Source organism: Lagenorhynchus albirostris, chromosome 14 (assembly GCF_949774975.1).
Source record: "Lagenorhynchus albirostris chromosome 14, mLagAlb1.1, whole genome shotgun sequence".
Taxonomy (NCBI): Eukaryota; Metazoa; Chordata; class Mammalia; order Artiodactyla; family Delphinidae; genus Lagenorhynchus; species Lagenorhynchus albirostris.
Window position 1 is genome coordinate 73,509,028 of NC_083108.1, and position 27,668 is coordinate 73,536,695.

Below are 27,668 nucleotides of genomic sequence, written 5' to 3' on the forward strand. Positions count from 1 at the left end.
CCGCACATCCTCTTCAAGACAAAACGTAGCCCTGAACACCCAAGTTCGCTCCCAGCTGTGCCCCTCCCAGCCCTTGGTTCACGACCTTGATCCCCAGAGCCTCAGTTTCTTCATCCATTAACCGGGACTGGTGCCAACTGTGCACCTGGGCATCTGAGAAACAAATGCGAATACCCACAAAGCACTTGGAGCCCTCCGGACACCAGTGCCCCCAGAATGACAACGAGCAATCCCCCAACCGTTGGCCAGTTGTCGCTGAGAGCCCCACTCCATGGGAAAAGGCCTGAAGGGGAGGAACATAAACCAGAGGGACGCTGATGAGTTTTCCAGGCACGGCGTCGCCGCCCTGCTTCTGTGCCGGCTGCGGCTCTTTAAAGGCCCCCAGATAAAAATCAGGCAAAAGCCACTACCCCGAAAGAAAGCAGAGCGCACATTTCCTTCTGCTCGAGACTTCTCTGCTGACGACTGACTGCACGATGGCCTGGGGGGTAGACCCGCGTCATCAACGCACGTTAGGAGAGGCTGTAAACCCAGGCAGAACTCCGGGCAAATAGACTAACCTCCACAAAGGCGAGAGCTGGCGTGCAGCCCTCCCAGTTGAATCGCTGGCCTCAAGCCCAAAACCTGTCCTTCCAAAGGCTTAAGCCGGAGGAGGAAAGGAAAGATGAAAGGCTCACCCAGGCCGGTACTGGGTCAAGCACTGTTCTAGAAGGAGCCCTGGTTTGGAAGTAGCCTGGATAACGCCCTGCGCCACCTCCAACTCTGTTTCTGGCCAGCTGACAGGGCCCTACGTGGCCAAATCCAGAGGGATTCCCTGCAGATACACAAGGCCAGCCATGGAAGGGACTTGAACTGGGTAGCAAGTTGAGAGCAGCAGCTATAAACAGAGATGTACAGAAAGTCGGGAGGGGTGAAGATCAGAAACAACAGACTCTTGGGAGGGGCCCGGAAAATAAGCATCTCTTGGTAATTTAGAGTAGCAACTGCTGTCCCAAGGGCCCACCCTCAAACTGGCCACGCAGGGAACTCACACCCTGAGGTTGCAAATGTGACCTTGAGAGCAAGCCTCTAGTCTAAATAAATCATGCGGTTATTTGGGGGAGAAAAGGGGAGGGGCAAGTTTTTAAAAGGCTGACCTTCTAGATGCAAACAAATATGGTTTCATTTGAGGAGACATTTCCTCAGCACCTACTGCATACCAGGCATTGAGTTAGGTGTTGGATTTGAAAACGTAAAACCATGAACTTTGCCCTCACGGAGTTCACGATCAGGAGGCAGGAGAAGGGATGTGATTCTGGTCCGTTAAAGGCACTTGTTAGTTACAACAGCCTAGAAAAGGATGTGATGACAACGACCGTCCACGGGGGCTGGAGAAAAGAGGCAGAGAGGGATTCAGGGGCGATATCCGTGCTGGCTTTGAAAGGAGGAGGGATGAAAAGGTGTTCAAAAGGGGGATGGGGATGGGGTGAGGGGTACATTCCAGAAACAGGAAGGTCATGCATAAAGCACAGAGAAGCAAATAGCAGGGGATGTCTGGGAAACTGCAGAGGGTTCGGTAATTCTGAAGCCAGAGATAAGGCTGATGTGTGGGAATGAGAACAAGAATAACAGCTCACACTCAGTGCTTTACGTTTGTTAATTCTTTTAAGTATAAAAAGCCCCATGAACTAGAGACTATTAATATCTTCAGTTTCCAGAAGGGGAAATTAAGGCCCAGAGAGGCTAAGTGATTTGCCCAAGGTCACAGAGCAAGAAAGGGGCCAGGCTGGGGTTTGAGCCCAGCAGCCTGACTCTTCTGTGAGGCAGGAGCAGCGGGTGGGCTGTAAGCCATGTTAAGGAGACTGGACTTGAGCTGCTGGGTTTTACCAGCAGAGCAGTTGGACCAGGTGTGCCAATTGGAAAAAAGCAGGCCGGGAGGGCATTCTCAGTTATACTGTAATCCCATCTACATTCTGCACAGGCAAAAGGGCAAGGTCCTTTCCCCGGAGGAGCCATGGTGAGCTCGTGTTTACAGAGCAGTTAACTTGCCAGGAGCCGCTGGGGTCACCTGCACTGATTGTCCTGACCACCCTGCATGTGAAGAACCATGTCTTGCCACTGCTACACAACCCACCACCACCCTCTGCCAAGGCAAAGAGAGAAGAAGGGGTTTGCCAGATGCTGGCAGATAATTTCTTGGTGAGGCTGGAAATGATTTCCATCTTCTTTAGTCTGTGAATTTCAAGGCTTGACTTGGAATTGTAGTTCCTGCTCCCGGGCCCCTGGGTTTTTTATGAAACAAAAGGCTTTTAGTCCCACTAATAACTCATCACAAAGTATTTATTGAGCACCTACCACATGCAAAAGTGCATCGGATGCTTTGAGAAAACATTTGTAAACACTACAACCATCTCCAAGGCCTACTTTGCACACACGCGCGCGCGCGCGCGCACACACACACACACACACACACACACACACACGCAGAAAAACATGCCAACTCCACTCTGTTTACCCAGTAAAGAGGGCGGCACCTGTGCGAACATCTGTCCTGTATTCACTTGGAAGCACTGGAGATGCTAATTGTGAAACGCACAGGGATGGGGATGGAAGCAGCGCAACAGCAAATGGAGACAAAGGCATTTTTCACTGCACGCTGGCGCTCCCTGGGCCTCTGCAGCGGGTCAGCGGATAAGTGGTGCTCAGGGGAACAAGTCTGGCCATGAGACTCGTTCTCCACGTGGCTACTGATCAGAGGTCTGCTCTAGCCCCTACCTGGGAGCGCGTGGGGGGCTGACTGGACCCGGCTCCCATGAACACTGGCCACAGCCCAGCATCTGGATCTCCTGTGAGCTGGTGGCTATACTCAGAAGAGCGGCAACAAGGGGTAAGACGGCCGGGAGGCACAGGCACCTTGGGGGAGTGGCATGTCAGGAGGAAGTCTACAACCGCAGAGAGTTTGATGGCCTGGGCACGCCACTTCTCCAGGACCCAGGCTGGCCTGGTGGGTGCTGCTCCCAGGGGAGCCGGCAGGGCCTGAGAGCCTGTGCAGTCGGTGGCCGGGCACTGGGCTCGGCCTCCTCTTCCTCCTCCTCGGTTCCCTTTCTGTCGAGTGGGGAAGAGAGCGCAAAAGAGGCATCGTGAATAAAGAAAAATACAATGGAAACCAAAAAGCCATCCTAAAGAGTGGGCAGGAGGTGGGGCTACTTCAGTTGAACTGTCTCTGCAGTGCACCTGGACGGTCAAGGAAATTAACATATGGGATCCCTAAGAAAATCCAAAACCCAATTAACATTCCTTAAGAGGAAGGATTTAATAAAAGGAAGGGCAAGCTCAAGTCCTCAACGCGCAGTCCTTAGATTATCTACTCAGAGGCTCTAGAAAGGGCGTCATCGCTACTTTGTTGAAAATGAAACCCTGATACTTTACTATTAGTTAGAGTTTCCACTTACTGAGGTGGTACCGGGAGATGTTATATGGAATTTCCCATTTAATCTTTATGTCAACCCTGAATGGAGATGTTCTTCTCCCCGTTGTACAGCCGAAGAAAGTGAAACTCAGGGAGAAACCGAAGCTTAGCTCCTCCTTCAAGTTTGCACAGCTGCTGAGAGATGACACTAGAAATTCAACCCCATCCTTTGCTACAGACCAAGAGACTCTGAAGAAATGTCAGAACACACTACATCAGCAGCACGTACGATCACTCTCCCGACACACACACATGTCTAACAACCTGAGGATTCTCCCAAGCTATCCCCGTCTCCAGACTTGGGAGCCCCTGCCCACCCTGGGACAGTGTCCGAGCTCCAAAAGGGAACAGCACAAAACACGCAGCAAAAGCAAACAGCTCAACTGGCCTGAAGGCTGAGCAGGCTCTGCAAATGAGAAAGTCTGAGCCCCATCGAGGTGGCCAGACAGGCTCCAGGGTGCGCAGGAAAAACTGCCATTCACAACGAAAAGGCAGGTCAGCCAAGTGCAAGCAGCCGAGCCGGCAAGAAGAGGGGACCCTGGGGTGTCGCAGAGGAAAGGCATCACGCTCGTCGACGCTCACCCACAAGGGAAAGCCGACGCAGCCGGCAGCCTGGAGTGGCTCCAAGCCATGAGCCAGCGCTGAGCACAGTCACTCTGCCCGAGCTGATTTCCAGCAAGAGCTCAGAGAATAAGAAAAAACAAATAAATAAAATCCCAGTCTAACAAAAAGAGAGATTAACAAGAGGGAGAGGTGGCCTACGAGGGGTGGGGTGGTGGAGGGGCGAGCTCAGAGGTGAGGGAAGGTGGGACCACACCACCCCGGGGCTGACATGGCAATTATGAGACGTGTGTACCCCGAAGAACTCCGAAAGCAGAGACCAAAGACATCCCCAAAGTAGGCTGCTCCTAGGGCAAGCAGGGGCCAGGCCCCGCCCGGCCTAGTTCTGACCTGATCACACGTGAATGAGTCTCCTGGTCACCCCAGATGGTTCCAGGGGCTGGTTAAGCTGTGACAAACAGAGTCACTTGGGATCCTGGGTGTTTTGGGAACCTAGTGACTCACTCCCAGATATGTTACTTCATGGGAGTCTGTTATTAAGTGCCCTGGGTGTGTGCAGAGAAGATGTGGTCCGTGACTTTGCAAAAACTTGTGCTCCCAGAAACAGGCACATCAGGACCCAAAACAATAGCACCTACTCAGGCACAAAGCAAACCCTGATTCAGTACGTGAGACATGAATCAAACCTGTCACATGCAGGTGCTAGGGAGCAAGTGGGCCTCCCGCGCAGTGTATTCAGAGGATGCGAAGGTGTAGAAGTGCAGCCACTACCCCAACCGGTTAGGGGCGGTTAGGGAAGCCTCCATGGAAACAGAGTACAAGATCTTCGGCTGAAGAAATATGGAGTGGGGATAGATCAGAAGCAAGAGACAGCAAACCAGGGGAAGGTTTGGTAGTGAAAGTGGTTCAAATGAAAAAAATGTGAGATTATGTGACTGTTAAATAAACGAGATGATAGGGGACCTCCCCTGGCAGTCCAGCGGTTAAGGCTCCATGCTCCCAATGCAGGGGGCACGGGTTCGATCCCTGGTCGGGGAACTAAGATCTCGCACGCCGCGTGGCACAGCCAAAAAATAAATAAATAAATGAGATGGTATGAACAGCCCTACGTTTAAGACTTTTGCTTATTGGTTCTAATTTCTGGGAGGGGTAGTGCAAGAATGAAGGCCCGTCAGCCAGGGGTATAACTGAGGTGGAATTTCTCATGGCCTGGAAAGTGCTGGGGCCACTGCCACGTGGATGGGGGCCAGGTTGGGAAGGTGGATCAGAGGACTTAGCATTCAAGGTCTTCATTTTCATTTGATCCAAGAACTTGGCCTAACCCTCACCAAGTGAACGGGTCTGAGTTTATGGTTTCCTTATCTATACTCTGAAGTTAATGAAAGTTTCAAAGCCACTAGAGCTTGGATGGAGAAATGTTCCCTCTGGGCAAGGCCTGAAAACAGAGGTGGCAGGTCTGTGATCCGAGAGCAAGAGGGACCCACAAACCTGCCTTCCCCAGGGGTGTGCTGGGCACACAGCAGCCCACCAACACTGATGACAAACGAGGCCCACGGCTCCACTGTCTGCCTGTGCAGGTCACTTCCCTCCCCACCCCTCGAATTGCACATCTGAAAAATGGGCATAAATACTGTTACTTCACAAGGGCTTGTAGGAGCGACCGCTTATGTTAACATTACTGTACATAGTGTTTCCAACTGCAATCAGTTGTAATAGTGCTTGCTGCCTCCAGTGAGAGAACAGCAAGAATGGCTCTGGGGAAGACTTCTACTTTAAGGTAGCAGAAAGGATGCTCTGATTTGTAGCTCCTGGATTCACTGTTGGGCCAGGGTGCAGGGGTGGAGCCCACAGGGCACTCATGGGAGATATTTGCTAGTGTTGTTCCAAATGCAGGCTGAAGTCACCAAATGTTCACCTGGGAGACGCCCCAAACATAACTGACTCTTCCAGGGAAAAACAAAGCCCCTAAATCACGCCTTTAAAAAAAAAAAAAAAAAGATGCTGCTACCGTATCATGCGCTTGCTTGTGCTATAGCTAAAATACACGGGGAAAGAGATCTAAAAAAAAATATTTTTAGGGCTTCCCTGGTGGCGCAGTGGTTGAGAGTCCGCCTGCCGATGCAGGGGACACGGGTTCGTGCCCCGGTCCGGGAAGATCCCACATGCCGCAGAGCAGCTGGGCCCGTGAGCCATGGCCGCTGAGCCTGCGCGTCCGGAGCCTGTGCTCCACAACGGGAGAGGCCACAACAGTGAGAGGCCCGCGTACCGCAAAAAATATATATATATATATATTTTTTTTAATTTGTCATCCAAACACCCCAGTTGTAATCCAAAATGACAATTCCTCAGTCCACGGAGGGTGGTTATGAGAACAGAATTCAACCCTCCTTTTCTCCACTGAATGGAAATACCAGCTTTCCAGGAATTATCATGAAAGAGGATAGGGAGAGTTAGATCTACGCTTCCTGGCTGAGCAGACTGAGAACTTCTGGATCAACTCTCTAGCAGGATGGACTGTTTAGAGGGCTGTGTCACTGCACTGGAACAAAGCAGAAACTTACCTGCTGGATACAGTTAGAAGCCATGCCTTTTTAACTCAGGAGAATAGGTCCTTTCTGATCCTAAGAGCTTGGCAGCAGAGCATATTCATTCCAATCTCTGCTTTTCTTTCACTAATTACTTTCTCCTTGCCAGATACAGCTCCTGATGTTACTAATCTGAGACACGCCCTCCTACACATGTATCCCAAGCCAGGCGAACTCACGAAAGGACTCACGGGTTCCATATTGTCCAGATGTTTCCTGAGTGCCTAGGGTGAGGCAAGAACTGCACTGAGCTTCAAGAGACAGAAAGAAAGACAGAAAGATGCCCAGTCTGGGACTTCCCTGGTGGCGCAGTGGTTGAGAATCTGCCTGCCAATGCAGGGGACATGGGTTCGATTCCTGGTCCAGGAAGATCCCACATGCCGCGGAGCAACTAAGCCCATGCGCCTCAAGTACTGAGACTGCGCTCTAGAGCCCGCGAGCCACAACTACTGAGCCTGTGTGCCGCAACTACTGAAGCCTGCGTGCCTAGAGCCCGTGCTCCACAACAAGAGAAGCCACCACAATAAGAAGTCCGCGCACAGCAACTAGAGAAAGCCCGTGCGCAGCAACGAAGACCCCATGTAGCCCCCCAAAAAAAAAAAAAACTCCACCTGCCCATAGGCTGATCTACTCTCTCAGTTGAGCCTTCATTGTCCTTTGTGCTCTCAACTCCTGCCACTGTGCCGTCCTATCAGAATTTACTGCCAGGGCTACAAACTCAAATGCCTGCAGGCACCAGGCAGGTAGCAAACGTGGGAAGCTGGGGTGTGTGAGACGGCAGGTGCTGAGCCCTCACGCTGTGAACAAGCATAATACCTGCTTAAATACCATTCAGGCCGAACAAAACAAGTCCCATCATGTGGCTAGGCCACCCCCCTGCCACCTGGTCTTGCCACCCATTTCCAACCACTCTTTGCAGGGCAGCCTGAGGGAATTTGCAGACGCTCCCCTGAAATGTGACCGTGTCACTCCCCTGCTTAAAGCACTCTGGGACTCCTGCATCACCCCCAAGGTGAAGTCCCACTCCTCAGCACGGCCCTGGAGGCGGAGAGACCCCCCAAGATCTGGATCCAATCTCTCCTCCCCACCCACCAGTCAAAGCGCCAACCACACCCACCCGTCCACTCCAACTCTTCTACACCTCTGCTCCCCTGCTCCTTTCCTTGAGATGGTCTTTCACTTCCAGCTTCCACTTCCTGCTTCCTGTTCATCTGCTCTTTAAAAACTGAGCACAATAAAGCTTAATCTCTCTAAAGCCTTTAATGATGTGCTCCCTCCCCAAATCAAGCAGACTGACTCCATCTCCTGCCCCAATATTTCACCTCCTTGGGAAAGCACTTCCACCTCCCCTGCTCATCCTTACTCTCTCCTCCTCTAAATCCGCCCACGGTTACAATAAAAGACACAAAAGTAGCACGTCATATACTCGTCTGTCTTATTGCTAACCAGACCATAAATCCTTCACGAGCCATAACTAGATCTGCTACGTTTCTGTGACCTCCGCAACAGCGGTTCTAAGCTCTGAAGAAATCCATGCCGGCTAGTTGAAAAACTCTTAGCTTTTCAGTTGACAAGATGACAACGATTCAAGAAAAAAAAGAATTAGAAGACGACTAGCTATTAAACTATTAATTATTTTTAAACTTCTAATGCCCACTTGAATCTTTATCACACATCTCAAAGTCAAAGCCACAAAAAAAAAAAAAAAAAAGAATCCCATGATCAAACAGCTAAGAAAAGAGAAGAGGGACTTCCCTGGTGGTCCAGTGGTAAAGAATCCGCCTGCCAATGCAGGGGACGCAGGTTCGATCCCTGGTCAGGGAACTGGGATCCCACATGCCACAGGGCAACTACGCCCGCGCGCGCCACAACTACAGAGCTTGCACACCTCAATGAGAGAGCCTGCGTGTTGCAACGAAGAGCCCACATGCCGCAACTAAGACCCGACACAGCAATAAATAAATAAATAAATAATAAAATAAATCTTTAAAAAAAGAGAGAAGACAGTTGTAAAGTTGGATGCAGATAAGAAAGAAGGAGCAAAGGGCACTCCCACACGGAGAGTATCAGGTGAACTGCAACCCAGAGGAAGCAAGGAATAAACAGAAAAGAAAGATGAAGGGGATCCCGGGAGATGCACCCACCTGCTCTGTCCTCCCACCTCACCTGCCTGGCCTGGCTCTACCAGGGATCGAACCCACGCCCCCTGCGGTGGAAGCGCGGAGTCTTAACCCACTGGACCGCCAGGGAAGTCCCGAAATCCGGTCTTTCTTTAGGTGAAGCACACAGAGGCAGAGACAAGTTTTCCCCCAGCCAGCTCTGAATCTCACGGAACGGCGTCCAAAGGTGAAGAACCTCTCCGAGGCCACGGAGAGCACATCCGTTGGTTCTGTATTGTTTCCTTATTTTGAAGGAGTTCGTTCTGAACAGAAAACAAAGGCTGAACAGGTAGGTTCTATGTCGTAAAGTAGCAGCCGCTGACTAGATTTTACTCAGCTGGCTGTTTGAGAAATGTGAAACGGTTGCTGACATGTAAAAGTCAGAAGGCTTCCGATGAAAAGCGTAGGTTTTGATGTCTCTGGAAACACTGGAAAATGTAGTCACAAGCAGCCCGTGAGCCCACATGGTAACGAATGGCCAGAGGGAAGTAGCAGCCAGCCCACCAGACAGCACGTGCGCTCCCCAGCGTGTCCCCGGCCCACCCGGGCCCAGGGCAGCCACGTGCTCAGGCACTTCCTACAAGGTCACTTCAGCTGAACCACAGCCTCTCAAGTGCTTTGAGTAGAGAAAGAGCCATACGTTTTTATGAGTAGATAAGTACCTCCAACAAAAAGCAAACTCAGCAGAGGGGGTCACCAGTGCAAAAGGCAACCCAAGCACTGATGGCCTGAATCAGTTCTCCTGTCCAGGGACACCCTCCAGGCAAGTGATGATAGGGGGTCACCTGTCCCTGGGAATCAGTGACCTTGGGGGATGGCCCTCCTCGGCCACCCCAGCTGGCCTTTTGAGTCTCGTGCCCTGCTCCAAGGCCGGTCCTCCTTTGCCCTTCCTTTCCCAAATCTTGACTCCCATGAGTTCCCATTTTCAGCCCAAACTGTCTTGTTCCAGCCACAATGATGTGAAGTTTAGCCAAATGCCTGTGCGTTGGAAAAGGGCGTACACTGAGGGGAAAGCTGCATGAAGTCATGGCTGTCCTTTGCGGTCTGTTGTTTTTTCACTTGCCCATCTTTTCTAGTTTCTCAGTGATGACCCAATACCACGTGTACAATGAAACCCCCGTAAGTTTTGCTGTTTTTATAACATGAAAGGGAGTTCCAGGTATGGAGCTCCAATTGAGAGTAACATGCCTTGCAGGAAATAAAAGTTTAACTGAAAAAAAAAAGAGATGAAGGTATAGATATCATAGAAACCAACTTCCTTTTGGAAAAGAAACTCTGGCCTAAAGTTCTACCTCTTTCACAAAGCTTTGCTTCCTGGCGTGCAGCACATCAGCTCAGAACCGGAGTTCCCGAATCAGAAGACCTGGGTTCCAATGCTGCAGCCGACACTTCCTGGCTGTGTGACCCTGGGTAAGTTTCAACCTCTCAGAGTGTCAGTTTCCTCTTCCGTCAGATGCAGATGCTGAACCGACTGCACAGATCTGCTGGGAGGACCCAATGACTGAGATGGCACATGTAAAGTGTTTTCAGACGCTGCCTGGCACGTGATAGGGGCTCAATACCCATGAGCCATTATTATTGTTTTATTTATTTATTTGTTTTGGCTGCGTTGGGCCTTCGTTGCTGCGCGCAGGCTTTCTCTAGTTGCGGCGAGCGGGGGCTACTCTTGGTTGCGGTGCGTGGGCTTCTCATTGCGGTGGCTCTCTTATTGTAGAGCACGGGCTCTAGGCGCCCAGGCTTCAGCAGTTGTGGCTCGTGGGCTCTAGAGCGCAGGCTCAGTAGTTGTGGTACACGGGCTTAGTTGCTCCACGGCATGTGGGAATCTTCCCGGACCAGGGATCGAACCCATGTTCCCTGCATTGGCAGGCGGATTCTTAACCACTGCACCACCAGGGAAGTCCCGAGCCATTATTTTTATTGTGAATGACCTTACTCAGCTTGGACTGATGAGGAGAAAAGGGAGAGAGTCAGGAAATGTCCAAATCAGGGAAGTCACCCAGCAAAGGGAGTCCTATGGACTCCCTGAGCATGAAGGTGGGAAGGGGATGGTCCTGGGACCGATGTCCCTCCTGGGGGCTTGATCGCTTGGTGCCTCCTCTGGGTTTCTTTCCAGGGCCACCGTACTGTGATTCGCAAGGCAGCCCTGGGAGCGGGCACCGCAGCCAGGGGCCATCAGAGCCCTCCCACGTTCCCTCCCTGACTTGGAGGCTGAGAAGTTGAGTGTTCTGCCTCATGAAGCGCTCCTGGAGCAAATGGGAACTTAGCCCCCCTAAGGCGATGGGTAAAGAGCAGTTCAGCAGCCGCTCCAGCCTGCGCCCAGCTGCCACAACTGCCATTTTGACACGGTAGCTTTCGGCGTGCGGAGGGGAGAGATGGCATTTCATGGCGGGGGGCCTGAGGCAACAGACAGGATCCCCCATGAAGACTCGGAGGATGGAGGAAGCGAAAGGCTTCAAGTGTGGGTTACGAGGCTGGAAGCCAGCAGGCCGGATGCTTGCTCATTTGAATTGGTGCCTCCGCCGGCCTGGTGACACAGGCATTCTGCCTTGGCGGGGCCCTAGGAAAGCCAGGGGACCAACTCCCGCGGAGCCAAATGCCCAAGCTCCCTGGGAAGCCGTGAAAATCTAACTGCTGTTCCGTCTCCAGCTGCCATGCTGCTTTTGCTTCCCAGCTTGGCGGGGACCACCTGCTGTGCCAGGAGTGGGCCAGAAAAGGATTCAGACCTCGGCCTGGGTTCAGCACCCCCAATCATGCACTATGATCTTCCAAAGAAGAAGCCTAGTCTCTGGTCATGACAATAATGCCTAGGACTGGCTGAGCACTTACCATGGGCATCACACACGTGATCTCAGTAAATCCCCACGATAACTCTACTGGAGGATACTATCATGATCCCACCGTACATATGACGAGGTTGAGGCTTAGAGATGCTAAGTTCCAAACTCAGCTAGGATTGGAAGCCTGCAGCTCGACTCCAGACCCCGAATGCTTAACCATTCCACCACCCAGGGTTATCACAAGTGACAGAAGCTACCCAAGTCCTCGGGCTTTATTTATCGTTTGGCAAGTATGCTGGGGAAGCTTGGTCAGAGAAAGAACAACAGACACAGATTTCTGTGACGGAGCACCTACCCTGGGGTTGGTCACCCCTGGGAATACAGCCCCACTGCTCTATCCCAGCTCATGTTGGCTACACCTGCCCTGAGGCCAACAGCTCTGGCCCACCTTGACTGAGACAGGTGCTAGCTGGCTGTGGCTGCGGGAACACTCTGGAAAAGGAGCCAGGGTGCCTGCCATGTGTTGGCCCCTGCAAATGGGCAGTGGCCCTCCACCTTGTACTGGGTCTCAGGTTAACTCCTGATGGTACAGTAGGCATAGGGGCAAAGGAGGGAGAGGGGGTCCTCTGCTCTATCACCTTAGGCCTTATCCCTGCATGGCCTGTCACCAGAAAGCCATGAACCACCAGCACCAAAGTAGTGCAAGAGACAAAGTGCCCTGCTCAAGCCTCAGCCACCGCCTGGCCCACAATCCTTTTACCACCCAGAAAAGGCCGACAGTACAGGCCCATCTTAGGCAGCTGTTGGGTTTGAAGGCAGTGAGAAGGCAAAAGCTGAGTGTGACCAGAAGTCCCCTGGAAAATCCCTCGTATTGCCCACAATATTCAGGCTCTATGGTCTAGAGATGGTCCAGACCGCTGACTGATGCGCAATGCAGACAATGGGCTATCTCAAACTGCACTGTCAAACGCCAACCCCCACCCCGCTGACTATTTTCAAGGTTATTCCTAATTCCATGCTTTAAATACCTTTGCTCATACCTGCCTCCTTTATCAACCTGACACCCCCTGCCTGTGAGTCATTCATTAGCATTTCAGCAGCTACTCTTATAGCCCAAAGATGTCTGAGTCCTGGATAAAATCCATCCTTTCTCATATAAGGAAAAAAAAATCCAAACCCTCCAGTTTCCTTTAGGGATAATTCCCCAGCATTGATCACCCCTAGCATAGGGTCAAAGGGCACAGGCGGCACAGCCAGATTCCTGGGGACCGCACCTAAGGAAAGGGCAGGAGTGTTATGGGCTGAATTGTGTCCCCCCCCTAAAATTTCTATGTTGAAGTCCCAACCCCCAGGGCCTCAGAATGTGACTGTATTCAGAGACAGAGCCTTTAAAGAGGTAATTAAGGTAAAATGAGGTCATATGGGTGAGCCTTAATCCAATAGGACTGGTATCCTTATAAGAAGAGGTTAGGACACAGACTCACAAGCTGAGGACACAGTGAGAAGGCAACTGTCCAAGAGTCAAGGAGAGAGGCCTCAGACAAACCAACCCCGCCGACACCCTGATCTTGGACTTCCAGCCTCCAGAACTGTGAGACAATACATTTCCACTGCTGAAGTACCCCCCCCCGCCCCCTTCTGTGGAATTTTGTCATGGCAGCCCGAGCACACTAAGACAGGGAGCGTGTGGTACATAGCCAGAGGAAGGCACCAGTGACAGCTGCTGGGTCAGGGCGGAGGCCCAGGGTCAATCAAGGCACACACCCTCAGAGAGCTGGCTTAGTTCTCAGTGGCAGTCGTGCCCACACAGCTGCCAATTCTGCTGAAGGCCTCTGTCTACATTCTTTTCTCGTTTTTTTAAATTGGAACTTGTAAGTTTTATTTATAAAAATGGTAACAGAAACTTTCTTACTTTTTAAAGACTATTATTAAGTACGCTGCATTTAGTTTCCTTTAGAGAAATGCTATTTTTCAAGGATTTTGTTTTTATAAAACTTTTTTTCTCTTCCCTTCTGTCTGCATACTGCCAACGCCTTAACACCTCAAGGGTTTCTATCAGCCACAGACCGGGGGGCAATGATGGCAGCCCCCAGGACAATCAGCTGTGCTGGGAGTGATGAGACTCCAACCACTGGTGAACAGAGGCAGGAGGGGCTGCTGCCCACCTCTAACTGGGCCCTCAGACAGCCCCTCCCATGAGCTAAAAGGCCTCAGAGACCCAACTAGGTTTATTTGGACCATGACTTGTTGAGTGCCTGCATTCGGTAGGCATCAAGCTAGGTGATGCACAGATGAATGAACACTTGGGGCCTTGGAGGTGATCAGATGGTTAAACAAGTCATTTCCGCACAGTAAGTAGCCATAATAATGGAAGCCTAGACCAGATACCAAAGCAGAAAAGGGTGAGTAATTAGCCCCATCGGGAATAGGAGGTCCAGCGAAGGCTTCAAAGAGATGGGATTATCAGCAGGATTGTCAAGACAGAACTGAAGCTCATGAGTAAACAAGAGCCTGGGGAAAGCATGCCAGACAGTTACCAGCAAGGTGGAGAGGTTTAAGAATATACCGGGGATTCCGAGAACTAGAATTGTGGGTTGAAGCAGGAAATGGGACTGGTCAGGCAAGAAGGCACTAGAACACACATGCTGGCTAAGGAGCTTGGCCGTCATCCTGTAAGGGACAGGAAGGTCCTGGGGGCGGCAAGCTGGGGAAATTACAGGCAGACCTCAGAGATGCTGTGGGTTCAGTCCCAGACCACTGCGATCAAATGAATATCGCCATAAAGTGAGTCACATGAAGTTTTTGGTTTCCCAGTGCATATAAAAGTTATGTCTACACTATACTGTAGTTTATTAATTGTTCAATAGCATTATGCTAAAAAACAATGCACACACCTTAATGAAAAAATACTTTGTTGCTAAAAAATGCTAACCATGGGACTTCCCTGGTGGCGTAGTTGTTAAGAATCTGCCTGCCAATGCAGGGGACACGGGTTCAGGCCCTCGTCTGGCAAGATCCCACATGCCACGGAGCAACTAAGCCCGTGCGCCACAACTACTGAGCCTGCGCTCTAGAGCCCGCGAGCCACAACTACTGAAGCCCACGTGCCACAACTACTGAAGCCCACGCACGCCTAGAGCCCGTGCTCCGCAACAAGAGAAGCCACTGCAATGAGAAGCCCACGCACCGCAATGAAGAGTAGCCCCCGCTCGCTGCAACTAGAGAAAGCCCACGTGCAGCAACGAAGACCCAACGCAGCCAAAAGTAAATAAATAAAATAAATAAATTTATATAAAAAAAAATGCTAACCATCGTCTGAGCCTTCAGTGAATCGTAATCTTTTTGTTAGTAGAGGGTTTGAAATATTGCAAGAATTACCAAAATGTGACACCGAGACAGGAAGTGAGCAAATGCTGTTGGGAAAACTGGTGCTGAGAGACTTGTTTGATGCAGGGTTGCCACAAACCTTCGATTTGTAAAAAACGCAGTATCTGTGAAGTGCAGTAAAACAAGGTACGCCCATACCAGGTCAGATTTGTGTTTTAGACGGACTGCTCCGAGAAGCGGGCATAGGGGACCTTGAGAAGAAAGTCAATGCCAAAATCCAAGCATGAAATAAGAAAGGCCCATACGGAGGAGATGGAGCAGGCAGGCCGCCTCTGAAATCTCTCCTTTCCTCTAAGAGGCACTACTGTTTTTCCTAGCCAGGCTTGGAGGGTTATAGCCATTAGTTCTTAGAGATTTTAGCAAATATCGCAGGAAGAGGATGAGACAGGAAACTGAGGCACTAGTGCACTTCGCAGAAAGCACAGTTTCCCTGGACCCCATCAGTTGTTTATTTTGTTTTTCTTAAACGAACTAAAAATGAGCCACCGACTTCGCCAAGAAATGAATGGCCTTACTAGCGGGCTATCCAAGGTTAGTTTTATTGTCTACTTGGCCTATTTCCCAATCATCAAGCGCCTTCATCGTTTCAAAACCTGATCTTGACGCAGAACTAGGCTGCTCTTCCCACTTTGATCCTTCAGGAGACCTGGACAGCCTGTCATCAACACCGATACTGTGGGAGGACTTAAAAGTGGCACCCACAACAATGATTAGGAGTCCAATTTAGAACCTTGAGCCTGGCTATTTCCAGAATGATCCATACCCTGTGCATATCAACCACCCTCCCTCCAGTCCATTCCCTCATTGGCGATGGACTTAACCGCTCCCCTCACTAGGGGGTATCCTACTCTGAAGCTGAGACAATGTCACATTCATTTACATCCCTTTCCCCAAAGCACCTTACATGGTGGTGTTAGAGGGAAGATCAGAGAGACACTGCTGCTTGCTAGCTGTGTGACCTTGGACAAGTTACTTAACCTCTCTGAGGCTTTGCTTCCCCAGTAAATATGGATAATAACAATAACTCCACCTTAAGGTTATATGATGAGATAATATATGTAAATGCTAAGAACCAGCACTCACACTCATTAAAGGCTTGTGAAGGAGGAAAAGGAGAGGGAGGAGGGGAGGAGGAGGAAAAAGGGAGGAAGAGGAGGGGAAGGAACTCTGGGGTCAGTCCTCGGTTCAAATCTCTGCTCAACCGCTTGCTTGGCTGTGTGACATCAGGCAAGTTCCTTAACCTCTCTGACTCACCATTTTCTCCTCCGTAAAATAGGGATAATACTGTCTACCTTGCAAAAAGGATCTTAGTTAGGATAACAGGTGAGAAAGAGCCTGAGGGGAGGGGGAAGGGTAAGCTGTGACAAAGCGAGAGAGTGGCATGGACATATATACACTACCAAATGTAAAATAGATAGCTAGTGGGAAGCAGTCACATAGCACAGGGAGATCAGCTCGGTACTTTGTGACCACCTAGAGGGGTGGGATAGGGAGGGTGGCAGGGAGGGAGACGCAAGAGGGAAGAGATATGGGAACATATGTATATGTATAACTGATTCACTTTGTTATAAAGCAGAAACTAACACACCATTGTAAAGCAATTATACTCCAATAAAGATGTTAAGAAAAAAAAAGAGCCTGACACTTAGCTTGCCAACTCTAGGGTATTTAAGGAGTGGGCCTGAAATCACAGCCACTGATTTCTTGGTCCTGAATGGCACTTAGGGAAAAATCTGGTCTACTTTCTAATCTTCCTCGATCGCCCAGCTCTGCCACTCTGGATGGGTGAACACGCTAAAGCAAAGAGAGGCCAGTTTAGAGGGAGCCAGGCCTCCCATTGCACCCCCATCCACGGGAACAATGCTGTCCTTCACCACTTCCAAGGGGAGGCTGTTAAGCTTCCTGCAAGCCAACTGTGTTCTCTCTGGACAAAGGAGATGGGAGAGCCAGGCTCATCTTTCCCTGGACCCAAGCAATACCCCTGGCTCAACAGTATGGCTTGTGGGTAGAATTTCCATCTGCTAAGGAGACCCTAAAGCACTAGCCCCTGACATCTTAGGACCCTCCATAAAAGGCAAGTTATTTTAAGCCTCTCTTGGACCCAAGGTCTGAGCAAACTAAGCAAATGGCTTCAGGACAAGAAAGGTTTTTAAGGCCTCTCGTTCTGCCAGAAACACACTTAAAATCTAAAAAATTTAAAACTCGCAACCTCTCGCGGGTTCACTTTGTGCTGCTGGGCTTTGGTTTAGAGGAAGACAAAGCAAAACCCCAAACCCTCAAATCAATGGTTCACGACAAATGCTTGCCGCCTTCCACCCTGTCCCGGGCAGTACAAGGACTGAGTGCCAGTGGGGAGAAGCAGTCAACTCCACTTTCCTGCCAAAGATCAGGCAGACAGAGACCAATGTTGAAATCTGTTTCTTTTTTTAACTAGGAATGGGGCAGGGAAGCTAGCCAAGGAGCAGGTTTGCCTGAGGTCCCCACCAAGCATCCATGAACAAAACCAGGGTACCACAGGCGCAAGAGAGGGGAGGCGCTGAGGGAAGCAGGGCAGGCTAGTCCCGGAAAGCACCCCAAAATTGAGGGTGCAGGATTAGGACCCCACAGGATTAGTCTCCCAGTAGTTTCTGTGTCAGAACTTGGGAGTCAAACGTGGGGTCAGGCATTCAGGTACATGCATCTACCAACAGAGCACCAAGCCCACAACTCGCCCCCTGAAACAGAAAAGCTGCACCCCCTCCCCCAGCCCACCCTACCATCTTACTTCTGCTGGGCAGATCCTCTTGGCCCAGGCCGTTGGAGGGAGCTAGTAGGGTGCTGCCACCCTCATCCAAGGTCAGGATGAGGGGAACGTCGTCATCTAAACTCACGGCCATGTTCTCCTCTCCTATAGCCCTCAGGATGTGATGTCCAGAGCTTTAAGTAGTCTCTGCTTCGAGCTCCAGTTCAAAGCCACTGGCCCAGAGGTGCTTCTTAGAAACTCCTCCATCAGTGGCATCTTCTAGGGTTTGGGGGATTAAAAAAAAAAAAAGGACAATTATCAAAATACAACCACTACTGATGAAAATGTTCTGGAATTAGATAGTGGTGATGGGTACATAACCTTACAAATATACTAAAAACCACAGAATGGTACCCTTTAAGATGTAAGATGATGGATCTTATAGTAACGTGAATTATATTTCAATAAAAAAGAGTATTGCAGTATAATAGCACTAAAATTCTGTGCAAGATTAAATACTGAAAAGTTAAGGGTAATTATGTTTGGAGATTGGGATTATGGCTAATATGTTCCCCCTCTACCCTTCTTAACCCTTGTTTGTGTGTGAATTTTCAGAGGTTTCAAAGACTTAAAAATATATATACATATTCAACCATTCAAACAATAGTAGTTAATACTCAGTGAGCGCTTACTATATGCTGGGGCTCTTCTAGCAATTTTTAAGTAAAGCTGATTGAAACTTCGTAATAGATAAGTAGGATTATTATCCCCCATTACAGAGGGGGGGACTTAAGGCTTAACTTAGAGAAGTTAAGTAATTTACTTGTCCAAGAACCCACAGTTGGAAAGCCAAGCTTTGAACTACACAATCTGACTCCGGACCTGTGCTCCCCGCCAGCATACTACAATTCCTCCATGTCCCAGCCCTGGTATTTAGGCAGCACTTAGCTCCAATGACCTATAAAGAGTTAGTGTGCCAGGTCATCTAGATTTGCCCATATCATTCTTATTACTCTCCTAGATTTAGGTATTTGGGGAGGAAGGGAAAGAGACTAGAATATTTTTTTAAGTGATGTCCGGAGTCACACAGCAAAAACGCTCATTCTGAACTCCCAATTCAAAACGGTCAGAACTAGCCTGTTACAGTTCCTATTTATAAACATTCCCATTTCCGCTGAGGAGGACCAAAAGAAAAGCAAACACTCAGCAGATCTAACAGCAGACCTTTGAACTTGAAAACAACAGCAGGTTCCTTCCTCAAACTGCTGTATTCTGGTCTCGATCAAGTTTGCCTCCAAACTAACCCACTGAATGGCAACCCATCAATTTACTTCCTTCACGAATCACCAGCACAATCCAGGGCAGGCCCCTGTGCGTCAGTACCTTCTTAAAATTAGGCAGTAAAAGTGAGCACCATTCTTTGCTGCTAAGCCTGTAGTGGTCTGCCCAGTAAACTTCCTGCGAGATTTTTTTTTTTAAGTTTCCTCCAGATCTGGGGATTAATTTCACTTTTAAATCTCAGTAGTGGGAAGACAGAAAAGGAAATTCCAAATGAGATGTTACCATTTGGCTGTCTTAGGCATTATATGTTTTATTTTTTTTCTTTTTGGCTTAACTTTTTATCACAGCTATTTTCAAACACACTCAAACGTAGAGAGACTATATAAATGAACTTCCCTGTGTCGATCACTCAGCTTTGACAATTATTAACATCTTGTCATTCTCTCCCATATTTATTTTGAAGGCTGGAGAGTCTATTAACTTTCTCAACTCATCAAGGAGAGCTTTTTTAATTGCATCATTGTTATCAAAATAGCTACTGTTTTTTATTTTAACTGTATAATATATGACTGGTGGCTTGCAATGCATGCATTAGTTCTGTGGATCTCAGCCGGGGTGATTCCCCTGCCACACACACACACACACATTAGCAATGTATGGAGACATTTCTGATTGTCACAAGTAGGGGGTAATAGTAGGTAGAGGCCAGGGATGCCTGGAAACATCCTACCATACACAGGTGAGGCCCACCACAACATAGAAATATGTGGCTCAAAATGTGAATAGTACTGCTGTTAGGAAATCTTACTTAGCTAACGTCCCCACTTCACAGATGAGGAAACTGAGTCTTAGCAGGGTTAACTTAACCTGCTTCTTGTAAATAAACAGCAAGGAAGTGACAGAGTCCAAATTTCAACCCAGGCAGTCTGAAGTCAGGGACCCTCCCCACTTAACCATTACCCTTCATCTCTTCCCAGACGGTCCCCTCATCTGAATTCAAACCCATTATTTTACAGAGAGGGAAAAGTGAGGCCCAGAGGAGAGAAGGGAAGCACTTGCCCGGGGTCACAGTGCTTCTCCCTCTGTTGAGGAGCCAGAAGGGAAGGGTCACCCCTAGGGACAGGTCCTAGGGAAAGAGGGCAAGCAGGCTTTTGTGGGGTGGGTCGCCTGAGGGCGCCAGGGAGACAAGCAGACGAGGGAGGAGGGTAACGAAGAGGAGTGCGGGCGCCTGCTCCACGTGCTCGTCCTTGCGCCCCTTCTCCCCGCCCCGGGCTTCCCCGGGCGATCCCTACGCTGCGGTCCCCGCAACCAGGGCTGGAGGGAGAGAAAAGCGGCGATGACTTCCCCGCAGGCCCTCTTGGCCCTACCTGCCCGCCTCCCACGTTCCAATGCCCTCACGCCGAGCCCCCTGACCCCTGACCCCTGCCCTCTCCATCAGGCCAACCCTCACACCCCCTGAATTCTTACATGCGCCGCCCCAGCAACCCGGACCGCGCGCCGGGGTCCGGACCGCGCAGCCCAGCCCTCCGGCGCCGCCGCCAAAGCCACGAGCCCGGAACTGTTGCAGCTGCAGCGACCGCCGCAGCCACCGCCACTTCAGCCGCTGCCACCACAGCAGCTGCGCCAGCTCTCCCATCCACCGCCTACTGTCCCTTCCACCCCACCGGCCCCGCCCCATTTTCCCTTCACCGCTACCTATTGGCTACCTCAGCTGTTATGGTGCGCTCTGATTGGTCAAGTCTTACGTCCTTCCCCAGTTCTTGCCTGCTGCTAATGCAGGACTCCCTGCCTCCCTCCTTGAGAAGGGGCGGGACGAATAAGCTCCGCCCCTTTCCCTTCCGTTTCTCCCCGCCTTACTCGGTCAGCCCAACCCAGAGGGAGGCCCGAGTCTTCCAATTGGTGGAGGGTTATAGAGACGGTGCTTCTGATTGGTAAGTCCTCAGGAGGTGGAACGAACTGAGCGGAATAAGGAATTTAATGGTGAAAAAGAAAGTCAATCAGACGCTGAGTCCCGCCTTCTGAGATTGGCCGGTAACCTAGCAACGCAGTCACCTCGGTGGTTACCACGGATAGAAAAACCTGAAGCCCGCGGAGCAGGTGAATGACTTTGTGGGGAAGGGCTGGGAATGATGAAGAGATGTTGAATGGGGTCTAGCCCTCAATCCTTTGGCTCTCTGAGGAATCAGTAGCCCCCCCACCTCGAGCCCGTCCCCGACTCAGGATCCTGCTCTCCAGCCCCTGCCTCAGTTTGGACCTCCCTCTCAACCCCCTGCAAGGACTACTGGGCATCCTCTACTCTGCCCCTCCACTTGTCCACTTCCTCATCCGTAAAACGTGGATGATACTAGTCAAGTGGAGTCGCATCAAAGTTAACTACTTTCAAGTCAAACACAGGTGCTGGGAGTGAGAGTGTAGTTTATAAGTCCGCTACCATTCCACCCAACGGCCTATATATACATCCCAGAGTGAGCATCCAATGAAAGTGAGTGTTTAAATCAGGTAATTTTGATTATACCAATTTTGGCCTTTTGTGCTAACTTTAGAACTTAACTCCCGTCCCCGTCCTTGAAATATGATTTCATTTACATACTTAAGACAAAGCGTTTGTTGTGAGGGTTAACTAAGGCAGAAAGTAGAATAGTGGTTGCCAGGGGCTGGGGGGAGGGGAAAACGGGGAGTTATTTAATAGGTACAGAGTTTCAATTTGAGATGATGAAAAAGTTCTGGAAGAGGTGGATGGTGGTGACGGTTGCACATAGATGTGAATGTAACAATTTAATGCCACTGAATTTAAAATGGTTACAATGGTAAACTTTGTTATGTATATTTTACCACAATAATAATTTTTAAAAGCAACTATAAAGCTGGACAAAACCATCTAGTGCTATGTTAGCACACTGAAAATCAACCGAAGTCATACAACGAACTGAGAATTTTTATTCATAAAACCACCGAACTTCAAGTTTGTGCTATACTTACCTGAGACTTCTCTGATTTCCCCACCCCCAGTTCTATGGGCATAATAGTTCAACCAGGGTGGGTAGCCCCCTGAATACCAACAGCTTCACTGTTACTGTCTGATGGGGCTCACTTGGTTTGAAGGAGTACTGGCTAAAGTGGCAATCTTGGTGGGAAGCGAATAGGGGAGGCGGCAGCTCTAGCAGTCCAAGGTTGTAATCCTATTTGGCACAAACAATGGAGTGAAAGCTTGGAGTTCCTGGGGAGTGAGGCAGCCATAGGGGACCTGATGAGCTCTGTGTATATCTTGGTTGACTAGAGGTTATGTGCATGTGTAGCAGAGACCAGAGCAGGCCCAAGCCACTTAATCCCTGGCCGTTGGAGCCTGTGTAGATGTGCTGAGTACGTGCTGCACTTTCCATGGGAGAACAGAGCCTTACTGGCTCAAAGTTTGAGCACAACCTCGGACTGACTTTTGGCTGAATATTAAACTATGTGGATACAGAGGGGACCCCTAGGAAGCCAGGTTTAAAAATAAAAATATGAAAAAACAATTAAGCAGAGACATCAGTAGCTGCACATTGTGGAGGAGACCGACTTGACAGATTTAGTCCAGGAAGTAAATTACCAAACACCCAAGCAAAACAAGAACAACAATCATTAGGAAGGAAAAAACTACCGAGTTGCTACCAAAAAAAAAAAATCTTCCCTCTAAAATTTCCAGTGTTCAATAAAAATTGTGAGACGTGTGTAAACGTACTCAGGAAAAAAAAGCAGTCAACAGAAAGTGTCTCTATGTGTCCCTAGATGTTGGCTTTAGCAGACAAAGGCTTCAAAGAAGCTATTATAAATATGTTCAAAGAACTAAAGGAAGCCATGTTTAAATAATTTTAAAAATGTAGGATAACAATGACCCATCAACTAGAAAATATTTAGTATTTCAGAATAGACTGTGATAAATTAAGATGCACATTATAATCCCTAAGTCAGCCACTAAGAAAACAACTCAAAAAAATTTTTTTAAATCAACAGAAGAATCAAAAGAGTAGACTAAAAATATTTATTTAACACAATAAAAGGCATTAACGAAATAACACAGGAACAAAACATGAGATGAGATGAATAAAAAAACATAGGAAAATGGCAGATGTAAATCCAACTATCTGAATAATTTAATGTAAATTATTAAATGTAAATGGAAAAAACACTTCAATCAAAAGGCAGAGCTTGCCAGACTAGATTTAAAAAGTGAGACTGAACTATATGCCGCCTACAAGAGACTCACCTTAGATTCAAAGACACAAAGGAGTTGAAAGTAAAAAATTGGAATTCATGCATAGAGTAAGCATGAGAGAGCTGGAGAGGCTATATTGCTATCAGAAAATATTGATTTTAAGACAAAAAATATTACTAGAACAAAGAGGGACATTTTATATTGATAGGAAGGTCAGTACATCAGGAAGATATAGCTAGACTGACCAAGAAAGTAAAAGACACAAATTACCAAAATCAGAACTGCAGAAACTTAAAGAATTATAAGGAATATTATGAACAACTTCATGCCAAAAAAAGACAACTTAGATAAAATGAATGAATTCCTAGAAATACAAATTATTAAAATTGACCCAAGAATAAAGAGAAAATTTGAATAGACCTATAACAAGTAAACAGATTGAATTAGAAATAAATAGTCTTCAGGAGTTCCCTGGCGGTCCAGTGGTTAAGACTCAGCACTTTCACTGCCATGGGCCTGGGTTCGATTCCTGGTCTGGGAACTAAGATCCCACAAGCTGTGTGGCGTGGCCAAAAAAACACAAATCTTCCCTCAAAGTAAAGCCCAGTGCTAGGTGTCTTCACTGGCGAATTCCAAATAGTTAAAGAAGAAAATAGTGGGAAAGTCAAGAGTGAGAAGGGGTAAGTTCTGAGGTCACTGTTCATGCCTTTTCTGAATATTATAAAGTTGTTAGTAGAAAGCAAAAACCTATCCCACAGTTCCCTTTCCCAGACTTCACCCTCTACCAAGCCTTTTGATTGAAAGAAACAGTAACAGAGGCTGCAGAGTCAGTATCAATATCCTTGCCTCCAGGCTGGATAGGCTGCCCCGGGCATCCCAGCCAGACCTCTGCCCTGGCTCAGGGAGAGGCATCCCTTGGGAACACACTCCAGGCATGGTTAGATATAAATGCCAGAGCTTTAGCTTGGGATTTTCACTTGATTTACAGTAAAAAAAAAAAAAAAAAAAAAAAAATAGGGAATTCCCTGGCAGTTCAGTGGTTAGAACTCCACACCTCCACACTTTCACTGCAAGCAACACGGGTTCAGTCCCTGGTCGGAGAACTAAGATCCTGCAAGCTGCATGGCTTGGCCAAAAAAAAAAAAAAAAAAATTGAATTAAAGGGGTGAGTCTTTCCTGCCTACTCAGTTGCTAAGTTCCCCACATGTACTTCTCTATTTCCCTAGGAGAAAAGAGCTCTGGGCAATGAGGCTGATGCACTACGTGATTTATCCCTCAACATATAATCATCATCATCACTCCCCGTTGAAGAAAGCTTTTAACACTCCAAAGGGCTTTCCTGTCTATGAAACCATCCCTTCTCCACTCAGCTCCCTTTTGATGTGGCTAAGACAGGTGTTGTGTCACCAGGTGCCAAGGAGATAAGGGACTTGCCTAGACTTATTCCAAGAGCCCCTGACAGGAGAGAGTCATGCACCCAGGGCTCCTAAGACCCAACTTGTGAATCTGATCTTGATTCTGTAACTGATGGTGGCTTTAGATGGTGCTGAGGTCGGCTCGTCAGACAGAGCTGGGCTAGGCTTGGGCATGCCTTCCTTTGAATCTGGATAGAGCACTGGACTTAGCATGGGGGAGGCCAGGAGTTTTACAGGGAAGCCAAGCTGCTGTGGTCTAGACCAGTGGTTCTCAACCAGGAGAACCCCACCCACACTCCACAGGGACATTTGGCAACGTCTAGAGATATTTCATCTCCAACTGATCAGAGCTAATGGTGGGAGAAGGGTGCTACTGGCATCAAGTGGGTGGAGGCCAGGAATGATGCTAAACATTCTACAAACACACAGGACAGCCTCCACAGGAGAGAATTATCTGACCCAAAATGTCAGTAGTGTGGAGATTGAAAAACCCCGTTCTACACTGGTATTTTCACACAAGACAAGTGCTATACACACACACACACACACACACACACACACACACACACACCTTTTCCCTTCAGGCCCTAGTTAGTGGAACTGAAAGTAAAAGGGATTGAAAATCAAGACCATTTGAAATACAGAGCATCAGGGAAAAGTATCTCTTTGACCTTAGCTCTCAAATAATCACAGCAGGTTATATCCTATGACCAATCAAACGCCTTTAATATGGGGGCTTTTGAACACAAGTTGTTTTTGTTTTTGTTTTTGTCTTTTTGGCTGCGTTGGGTATTTGTTGCTGCGCACGGGCTTTCTCTAGTTGCGGCGAGCGGGGGCTGCTGTTTGTTGCGGTGCACGGCCTTCTCATTGCGTGGCTTCTCTTGTTGCGGAGCATGGGCTCTAGCCGCGTGGGCTTCAGTAGTTGTGGCTTGCAGGCTCTAGAGCGCAGGCTCAGTAGTTGTGGCACACGGGATTAGTTGCTCCGCGGCATGTGGGGTCTTCCCGGACCAGGGATCAAACCCGTGTCTCCTGCACTGGCAGGTGGATTCCTAACCACTGCGCCACCAGGGAAGTCCCTTTTTTTTTTAACCACAAGCCAGACAAAGAAATACATTTTCCTCCTTGATCCAGCAGACGCCTGTTTAAATACAAAAAAATACTTACTACATGCAGTGCACTATGATATTTTCTATTCTATTTCATTTAGTTTTAATGCTAGTCTCAACAGGCGAATTGATTCCACCAGTCACTAAAGGGTCATGGTTTAAAAAAGACTCTCCTACAACATAATCTGTCAGTCAGGAAAAGCCAGTGTTTTACATTTGCTAAGATTACGATTTAAATACATATATATATTTAAGTGGGGGAAGTTTATTTTAGAAGAATCTAAATTCACTGCTAAGAAATTCTTCCTTATGTCTGAAACAACCTAAGTGATACTATCCACAGTTGGATATGACCAGAAATAAACACATCGAAAACCACACTGCCAAAAGAGGAATTAAGGATTGTGATGAATTAATTTGTAAGGGGGAAGAGTCTGGAAAATGGTGAGCAGTTTAAGGGATCTCTGTCCTCCTCCATTACTAACTGAAAGTCATGAATAATGCAGAAACCTGCAAAATTAAAAACAGAAATAGTAAAAAGGAGTAAAAAATGGATCCATGTTGGCTCTTTATAAACCTTTCTGCACAAAAACAAATATATATTATATTTGGAAAAATACATGTTCTATTTTTAAAAGTATTCAAATGTTAATATTAAATTGTATCATTTGGAAGGTCATCCTAAAATCTCAACATGATTGAGTCAGGACTTCATTTCACACTCACATCAGTTTTATCAAGCGTGGGTTCTGTTACTGTCCCCACATTACAGGTGAGGAAGCCGAAGATGCTTAGAGACGTTCATTGACTTGCCTAAAGCCACACAGCAAGGAAGTGTTGATCCCCTAGGACTGAACTTCAAATTTGCCTGACATGGGAACCCACAAACTTAATCACTGGGCAGCAGGCTCATGTTTTCCCATTTCAGCTTCAGAGATGAGAGTCCAGAAGGTCAAGTGAATTTGCTCAGGGCTATAACCGTGGCCAGTGGCCAGTAGAGAGTTGTTCATTATAACCAGCAGCTTAGAGATCTGTCCCTGGGAGCACATTCCCTCCCAACCTCAGTCACTATTCAGGGTCCTCTGTCGCCAAAGCACAGGATAACGCTGGAGCCTGCGGCCACAGAGCCATCACCACCGATGCAATCCAGTCTGTTAATACCTGCAGTGTTCACTGCTTCAGCTCCAGCCCCGGAACCTTCTGCAAGCCAAATGTCATCCATGAAACATGGGTTCTCTAAAAGGACAAGATAGGATTGGGTAATACTTCAAAAGCGGTGATAGAGGGAATTCCCGGGAGGTCCAGTGGTTAAGACTCTGCACTTCCACTGCAGGGGGTGCGGGTTTGATCCCTGGTCCCTGGTCGGGGACCTAAGATCCTGCATGCCGCACGGCGCAGCCAAAAAAAAAAAAGTGGTGATAGGAGAAAAAATGCAACTAAACCATGAAAAAGAGAAAACAAAATATATTTAAATCTTTTACATTAAAATTCCAAGCCCTGTGTCCAGGGATGGGAAACAACTCATATAGGCCAGATCTTGGCCCACCACTTTCACTATTGAAATGTGACACTATTTTCTGGTTCTAATTCAGGACAGAACATATTTTGTGAAATAACATTATCCTATGATGCCAACATCACCCTGTGGGGAAACAGGGCTGTTGTTGAAACTGGGTTTGCCATCTCTCCATTTATTCAATAGTGCTTTCCTGAGCGCCTACTGTAGGATAGTTGCTCGGAAGATAGCAGTCTTCATCATGAATGTCCTGCCCTTTCCAGCCCCTCACCTTCCCCGCTCTAGACCTGGAAGGCTCACATAAACCCTAGAGCGTTCTGCAAAAAAGCTAGCTGGGTGGTTCACAGGCCAGTTGGATCTTCCTGAGGCTGAAAGGAAAAATGCTGCTGCTTCGAAGGCGAAACCTCTGCCCATTAACCCAGCAGGTAGGTGGAGGAATCGGAACTAAGCGACCAAGAGTCCCTTAGCCATCAAGGACTCCTCTGAGTCATAAGCAGAACATCAGGATACAGGTGAAAG

General features: G+C 48.4%; 1 protein-coding gene and 1 long non-coding RNA gene across 4 annotated transcripts in view; both read right to left on the bottom strand.

Moving 5' to 3' along the window:
• Positions 1–20,547, bottom strand: part of TPCN1 (two pore segment channel 1) — a 63,974-nt gene extending 43,427 nt beyond the window's left edge. For 2 of the 3 annotated variants that reach the window (XM_060121804.1, XM_060121802.1), the window contains exons 1-2: positions 20,388–20,547; positions 17,682–17,915 (exon numbers count right to left, since the gene is read on the bottom strand). Coding sequence is in view for 2 of the 3 variants with exons in the window: in XM_060121802.1 (XP_059977785.1) it covers positions 17,682–17,793 (112 nt within the window). In the remaining variant the exon portion in view is untranslated. Of the gene's footprint in view, positions 1–17,681; positions 17,919–20,387 lie in introns of all 3 variants that reach the window. The other variant, XM_060121801.1, reaches the window with a different exon arrangement.
• A 4,738-nt stretch (positions 20,548–25,285) lies between these two features.
• The window catches only part of LOC132504024 (uncharacterized), a 6,587-nt gene continuing 4,204 nt past the window's right edge, over positions 25,286–27,668 (bottom strand). Inside the window, exons 2-3 of the long non-coding RNA XR_009534701.1 lie at positions 26,795–26,869; positions 25,286–25,665 (exon numbers count right to left, since the gene is read on the bottom strand). This is a non-coding gene — a long non-coding RNA (uncharacterized LOC132504024). The remainder of the gene's footprint in view (positions 25,666–26,794; positions 26,870–27,668) is intronic.